This window comes from Pholis gunnellus (assembly GCF_910591455.1).
Source record: "Pholis gunnellus genome assembly, chromosome: 9".
Taxonomy (NCBI): Eukaryota; Metazoa; Chordata; class Actinopteri; order Perciformes; family Pholidae; genus Pholis; species Pholis gunnellus.
This window is the reverse complement of record NC_136535.1, coordinates 5,120,952-5,128,502: the sequence shown is the minus strand read 5'-3', so window position 1 is coordinate 5,128,502 and position 7,551 is coordinate 5,120,952. Positions and strand designations below refer to the sequence as shown.

The following is a 7,551-nucleotide window of genomic DNA, read 5'->3' as shown; positions in this document are numbered from 1 at the left end:
GACCTGACCTTCAAATGTTCTTATTGCAAGGATCCATGGCCCATTTCTGAGAATAAAAAGGATGAATCAAACGTCTAACATGATGACTCAGCAGCCGCTTTAAGCCCAGATTCATGTCGGGTTTTTATTTTCTGCTTACTTACAGAGTGCAGCCAACACCCTGATATGATTTGGATCAACAAGGAAATCCAAATGATTTGTGGGAAAAGCTGGCAAACATCGGTTAATGAGGCAACTAAACAGGTTTCAAGAAGGTTCAGAGAGCAGCACAAAGAACCAACGTCAGACACAAGCTGTACGGGATAAATTACTTTTATTGAGAAAAAAAAAAGTGATTATGAAAAATAAAATGACCTGGTTGAATCCGTCTTATCAAATGTGTGTGTGTGTGTGTGTGTGTGTGTGTATACACGCGTTTGCATCACTGAGATGTAGCCATGATGCTGGATACACCTGTGAATAGAAAAACAGAGAGAAGATGTGTGGAAAGAGAGGAAAAATATAAACCGTTAAGTTACAGTCATTAACAGAAACAAGTCATTCACTCAATGTGAAATGTGTATTGATGGTGATATGTTGCTCATTCATTATGAACAGTAAAGGTCACAAACAGCCTGTCAACAGTTTCATACGTGTATAACAACTTGTAAACGTGCTCCTAAACACACAAGTGAGGTACATCATTGCTCCAGCTGTAAACGTGAGGCAGGAGAACACAAATGTGCCAAATGAAAATGAGGTCTGGTCATTAACTAAATCAGACACAAGGAGTCAACCCAGCCGGAAAAAAGAGACAAGTGCAACTAGTCATGTGGAATTAAGTGCAGTCTCCAATATTTTTGGTTTATATTTCACTCTTCAGCTTTCCAGTGGCGCTCCTTATTTATTGAAATCCAGACATTCAAATTTTGCTCAAGTCCTTCGAAAAATCCTTTCCTACGCCAACTGACTGGTTTTTGCATAAAGACGCCGCTACACACACACACACACACATTTATCCTCATCTATAGTCAGTAGTATTGCATCTAGTAATCTAGACGGTGGTCAACACCCTCACCCTGTTTGGAGCCGCAGACAGAGTACTGACAACAGAACTAACCCTGGCAGTTATTTCAAAACGCTGACTCAGCGAGTGCGTTCGTAATTCTTTACTTTGGTGCTTTTTTGCCAAACAGCTGAGTGGGCGTTTTCAGATGGACCAGCCCTTTAGTGGTACACACTTTACAGCTAGTTCACCCAAAGAGCCCGCACAAGTCAATGCGATGCATACTGTAGTTTTTGTCACCATATTTGACTCCCTTTCTGGTATGTTATATTACTATTCATGAATGGGCGGCAGCACTCACTCTCAAAGTCGATCTTCTCCACAATGTTCTTGGGCTTGACGCTCTCCTCTTGGCTGAAGACGAAGATTTGTCCTTCCTCGTTCTCCGTCCAGCCGTACTTGTTCATCCACACCTTCACCTGCGTGTCTGTACCAGCAGAGGTTGACAAATGGGAGGTTTTTGCGTTTAACTTGGATTCTAGGTTTGGTTCATTGAACCTCTCTGGCAGCTCTGTGTATCTCTTCACTTCTTACCCAGCGGGTCTCCCAGCATCTCAGCCAGTAACCGGTGCTCGATGGTCTGGTAGGTGATGCCCACTACATGGCAGATGACTGGAGAGAAAGAAGAATGAAATAAACAAGACGATGCTAATCATGTTTACACAAGTTCAATATGGATCTTTTCAGCCTTTGTGTGCTCGTTTTCCGTTAACTTCCACAGATTAATTACTGTAAGAGCTTAATGTGCACTGAGTCACAGGACGACACTCACACTTGCGAACGGAGTCCTCGAAACCGGTAATGCCGTCGATGAGCTCTCTGTTCTCCTCCAGACTCGTCTGTCAGGAAGGACGAGGAAGAGGACACCATTAAAAGGAGACAGAGAGGACAAGTTTGGAAAAGAGGAGAAGAAAAAGGCCTCAGAACGAGGACGAGAGAGTGTTTGGTGATGGATTATTATGCATTTATAAAGCCTGATCCATTTCTGTCCCCACAAGCACGCGAGAGGGCACACAGTGCACAAAATAAATGAGCAGCAACCTGCAGTTCAAAATAATGAAAAACAACAATGTCAGCACTTTTAGTCAAATGTGTTCTTTTTCATTTCTCATCTCTGAATTCTGGCAAAAGAATTCAAAATAAGACACAAATATGCAACATAGGCACGGTTACGTTTGTGTCATAATCAAATCTTGTTATTGACGTGTTCTTCGATCTATAAAGAGTGATGTAGAACGGTACTGCTAGCACAATAGCTGCTAGATGCCTGCTCAGCCGTCGCCATGTTGAGAGCCGCATGGAGGCAATCCATCAGTCATGATAAACTCTGAATTAAGCACATTGAATATTGTTTCTGGCATTCCACTTAAAGTCCCAACACCAAGTTTCCCCTTAAAATTAATTCAGATATCTTATTGGAACAATAAAGCATTACAGCTTCTTGATAATCTTCAAATAATTTATGAAATTGTGTGCAATCTCTCTACCTAATATTGTTACTACGTCTCTCTATAGCTGGGGTATTCAAACATGTAAGCTGTGATATATTTATATATATATATATATATATATATATATATATATATATATATATATATATATATATATATATATATATATATATATATATTGAAGTAGTCTACAGTTGCATTTACGTCTGTATGTCGTCAAACAACTGACTGTCAAATATATGAAGAAATAATATAATCTCAACAATATTTATTGTCAAATTGAACTGAAATAAATAAATGTTTCAAGTATAATAAGGGCTGGATTAAAGAATAAAATACAAAACAGAAAGCTTTTAAAAAATGCGACTCTTAAAATAAAGTCACTGAATTGTCCTGCAACTTAAAATTCAGTTAATTCAGGTGTGAAGTGATGTCACCCAAGAAAACAATGACATCATATTTCCCTCATCTTCTAATAAGATAAGTGTGTGTGTGCAGGGTCTATAACTGTGATTATTAAAACCACTTCTTTCATCTCTATTCCTCTGTTTACATCATTGTTGGTCAGTGAATTCATGCGTTAGGATTCTGATCATATTGGGCTCTTAGGTTGTTTATTTTTCGAGTGGGTACATTTGCTAAAAAGAGTTGCGAATTAACCTATAAGAGTCTGTCCATTCTTAGATAAAGGCTCTGCTCTCTCTGACCACTTTTCGGAGAACGTCATGTGAAATAACTTGTGACTCGCGCATTATTCTACGACGACTCGTCTGTCGCCCATCTGTGTATCGCCCGTGTGTGTAAATCTCCCTCGATTCGGGACGTTTATCAGAATACACATATTTGATTGGCTGAGCAGCATCATGTGACGTGATTTTCAACGCATGTAATTGGTCGGTGTGTTTCCTGGACCGCTGAACGAGTACCGTAAAGGCTAGAAAAGCTGCGCCAGTTAAAATAGAAGCGCTCCGTCCAAATGTAATAATTATCAGTTAAATCGGTTTTAAGTCCAGGCTCCGGATCCAACGGCGCCTGGGTCCAGATTCGGATCGTTGCCCGCCTATTAGTGACCCCTGTTCTATAGTATCATTTAACTGTTGTGTGCGACGTACCCAGAAGCTCTGGAAGTGACACGTCTCCAGCAGGTTCCCCAGGTAGAGGATCTGTCTGATGGGACGCTCCTCTTGCTGCGACACTGTAGTCAAGGAAACACCTCCCAACCCAGAGACAGAGGACAGGACCCCCCCCCCCCCAGGCCTGGATCTATTTAAACGTTCTTCTACTTAGTGGCACCGGTAACACTTGATAGACATGGCTACTTCATGTGAAGACTTTCTCATATCTTTGTAAAACGCGTCTTAAATGTGAATAAATACGGCTTCACAAAATAAATTAAAAATAATAACATTAAAATACATTACAGTCATTTAGCAGACGCTTTTATCCAAAGCGACTTACAATTCAGTATCTATCTATACACCATAGGCACAGCTACGGGAGCAATTTGGGGTTAAATGTCTTGCTTTGCTCAAGGACACATTGACATGCGACTAGTGGAGCCTGAGCCGGGGATCGAACCACCAATCCTCTGATTGCAGGATGGCCCTGCTATCCACTCTGCCACAGTCACCCAGAATCTGGGGCATGCCAGAAAGTTCGATGTCTCCCTGACCCAACACCACCCGCACTTCACTTTGACTTTAAAGCCCAACCGTATCGGTCTGTGTTCAGCCCGTCAGCGAGACAGCAAAACCGTCACGTATTAGCGAATGGGAGCTACAAAGCCTACAACAGATGACATCGGATGATGAAACGGCACCAAAAGGATACGTGTGTCTGGTCGATCATACACTTGCACAGAGTGAAGTCGGTGTGTGGCAGGTTGGTCAGGGCCTTCAGCAGGATCTGTGAGGTCACCGGAACCTGGAAGTAAGCTGGGTTGAACTGGTACCTGCAGAGGAACAGATTTAATGACATCATTGTTGTCCTGGTCTGCGGTGGAAACTGGGAATGTAACTTATTTTTTTATGATTATGTAAAAGGTTAATCGATTAATTTAATGACTAATTTATTAATATTTTAAGCATTCTTTTTTCAATTTTCTAATTATATTCCAACTAATTTACCCAAAATGAATAACAAAAACTTGTCTGATAAATATTTAAATATTGGATTCAAGCCTCTTAAAAACAAACAAATGTAACAAGATAATAGACCCCGTTTCCAGAAAAACACTGGACCTCAAAATTCAAAAGGATTGCTGTGACACTCAGACTATTTGAATCATTGAATGGCAGAGCAACCCCTCCCCCGACCAGAATCTGTATTGTTAATAAAGCACTTGACTTAAGTAATTACTGGAGTAACATGCAGTTAGGGTAATAACTGGCAGAGTTATTTTTGCATCAGTGGGGCTCACTCATATATGGCCGTGAAAGTGAATACTAAACATCAGCTGGCCCACGGTTTAACGGTACGATAACAGCAGCAGTGCCAAAGTAACTTTTAACACGGGGGCGTTAAGTGACTACTGCTAACAGAAACAGTTCCAGATTACAGATGGATTTTTGTAATAAACCGACCTCGTATCATAAATGTTACTACAACTTTTTAATTGATTTTTATCCTCTCTTTTGTCAACAAGAATCACTGGAAAACTACGAAAAACCTAACAGCAACAGAAAACTAAACTACCAACAAGACATTAACCAAGTAGAAACCTAATTATTTCCCCACCATGTTGGCTCCTTTGACAGTCCACACAATGGTTTTAAATGAGACTCTAGAGCCTTCTCTGAGTGACGGGCAGATTAAACAGGTGTTCCTGTGTGTTGAATGGTGGCTGCTGTGACTTACAGCTTCAGGACCGCCAGGTTGGCCTCCAGGTCGTAGGCGTTCTCTTTAGCTTGCGTCTCCACGTAGCGCTCCAGCGTTGGGAGGTTTTCTGGGTTGTACCTGTGAAGAAAGACAAGAGCATTACCCCTCAATCCAGTGTGGATGAAAATCCAGTACCTTAGCATATCTGGTCAAATGTTTTGCAAAGCGGTCATTGTAACAGGTGCACAGATACACGGGTATTTAAAGTGTTTTGCTGCTGAAAATTCTCTGCAAGACATTTTTCCCCACTTGTGTCTTTTGTGAGCTCGTATTTATTTGTGGCCATGGCGTTCCGCCAAAGTCCTTTCTCTAATTTCAGGACTCATTACTTGGCAAACCTATGGAACTCTTAATTAAAAAGGAAGGCTCACTGGAGAAATGAACCAGGTCAGCCTCTGTTAACGACAGGAGCCCTTTTGGAGCGGAGTCACATTGAGCGCTGCCCGGTACAAGGTGCACCATCAGGGCTTCAGAAACCTGTGATGCCAAGTTTGATTTAGATTTGTGTTGTCTTCTTGTGTCATTTATCATTTTCAAATATACAATATGTATTTTCGAAAGGTTGCAATGTGTGACCTAATTTGTTGCTTTGCCAATTGATTTACCACTGAAGAAAAAGGAAAAACTGTATAATGTACAAAAAAGCATTAGTTTACTCAGCTTCATTAGAGGTAAGTTATTCCTAAATGCAGTTAGTTCAGCTATGAATACACAATATGTCTTGAGGGCCTCAACTCTACACATCAGGACTTGTTAATGTGCGAACAATGTTTTGGTTAGTATAAACAACTTCAATGAACCTACTACTTTAACTACAAACATCAATATAAGACGATTTATTTAGAGTTGTTTTTTAAATAAAATGATCTGTAACAGTAAAATTCTTGAAGACTGTCCTGTAAATTGAGATAATTTATTGTGTACTATAAGACCATACGGACATTCAATTCTCATTCAAAACAAACATGGATATATGGATGTCCACACGGTTAATATATTTTAATGAATCAAATCAAGTGAGTCGAGTTATATGTACTTCCACCACTGGTTCATATGATTTAAATGTTAATGGGGGAAATGTTCGCAAATCATTTGAGCAGAGTTAGCTAACTGCTGTTCATATCTGCTGTTCCAGTTATACTGTTCATACAACGTTACTAATAATAACACGTTCACATTGGCGTGAGATGCACACCAATAACCCCTGAACTTAATAAAAAGCATATGAATGAGTGAATGAACTAACCACCACTGACTTAACTCAGCAAACGTTAGCTTAAAACATTAGCCAACAGCTAAGCTATCGCTAGCTTGTTCGCCGGCTCATCAACTCGTTAAGAGCATCGTACATACCTGTCGATTCCTCGCAGGAGCTTCACCACGCTCGCCCGCACCTGCTCGAAAGGCGACGACATTTGGTCCAAACTTGTAGAGCAAATTGTAAGGCTCAAACCGAATTAAATCCGCACGTGGGACGCCGAGGAGAAAGGTACCAGGCGGAGGGAGAAAAGAGTCGGAACGGAAAGGGCGACGCACAAGGCGGACCGGAAAGTGTACGGACTTGCACAGTCGAGGGAGCGCTGTCTGTCCTAAACCCTCCCATTCCGCGACGAGTGAACTTGGTTTGTCGTCACATTCCCGGCTGAATGAAGCACCCTTCTTTAAAGTAAAGGGTATATAACTCATAATACAGCGTCATGCTTCAGGACGAACTTACGTCTCTCCAGCAAGGAAACTCTTGGTTGTTGCTCCCACTAGGAATGTTAGGAAATATGTGCATTTCACTGCACACAAATACATATAGAAACATCTAAATAAGAAATATGTTAGTTATCTTTACTTCAATATATACATTAACAACAGTGCAAATAATGCTGACAATTGGGATTATGATGACGTGTTTAAAAATGCAAGAAAAGATAAATTAGAATATTGGTTTAAATGTGCAGTATAAATAAACGCAGTAATAATGTCAGAGTTAAAATATCAGTATTGTACAGTTGGAGATATCAATTATGGGGTTAAATCTACTGATTTAAAAATATGTTGTATAAACAATTCTGTTTTACTCCACCATCATCCAGTCTGTTCTTGCTCTTCTATTACTCCTGTGTGGTTTGGATCGGCCACCTAACAGGACAGAAACAGACTACAACAGACTGTCAGGTCTGCAGAGAG

The 7,551-nt window shown here is 40.6% G+C and overlaps 1 protein-coding gene across 2 annotated transcripts; it reads right to left on the bottom strand.

The window, feature by feature from the left end:
- Nucleotides 1–302: 302 nt before the first annotated feature.
- Nucleotides 303–6,885, bottom strand: eif3k (eukaryotic translation initiation factor 3, subunit K). 2 transcript variants are annotated; one of them, XM_079165641.1, is made up of 8 exons: nt 6,727–6,885; nt 5,353–5,451; nt 4,327–4,447; nt 3,609–3,686; nt 1,818–1,884; nt 1,580–1,657; nt 1,347–1,472; nt 303–453 (listed from the first exon to the last, which is right to left on the bottom strand). In XM_079165641.1, the coding sequence occupies exons 1-8, from the start codon at nt 6,786–6,788 to the stop codon at nt 422–424; spliced, it is 663 nt and encodes a 220-aa protein (XP_079021767.1). In that variant the 5' UTR covers nt 6,789–6,885; the 3' UTR covers nt 303–421. The 2 variants fall into 2 exon arrangements, with proteins under 2 accessions (XP_079021767.1, XP_079021768.1); XM_079165642.1 differs by having other exon boundaries at nt 3,609–3,683.
- Nucleotides 6,886–7,551: the final 666 nt, after the last annotated feature.

Excerpts from the sequence above, each read along its gene's own strand:
- eif3k (XM_079165641.1), bottom strand. The coding sequence starts at position 6,788 with ATGTCGTCGCCTTTCGAGCAGGTGCGGGCGAGCGTGGTGAAGCTCCTG. Across the intron at positions 5,452-6,726 it reads CTCCTGCGAGGAATCGACAG|GTACAACCCAGAAAACCTCC; the intron begins GTATGTACGATG and ends CTTTCTTCACAG. Across the intron at positions 4,448-5,352 it reads AACCTGGCGGTCCTGAAGCT|GTACCAGTTCAACCCAGCTT; the intron begins GTAAGTCACAGC and ends GTTCCTCTGCAG.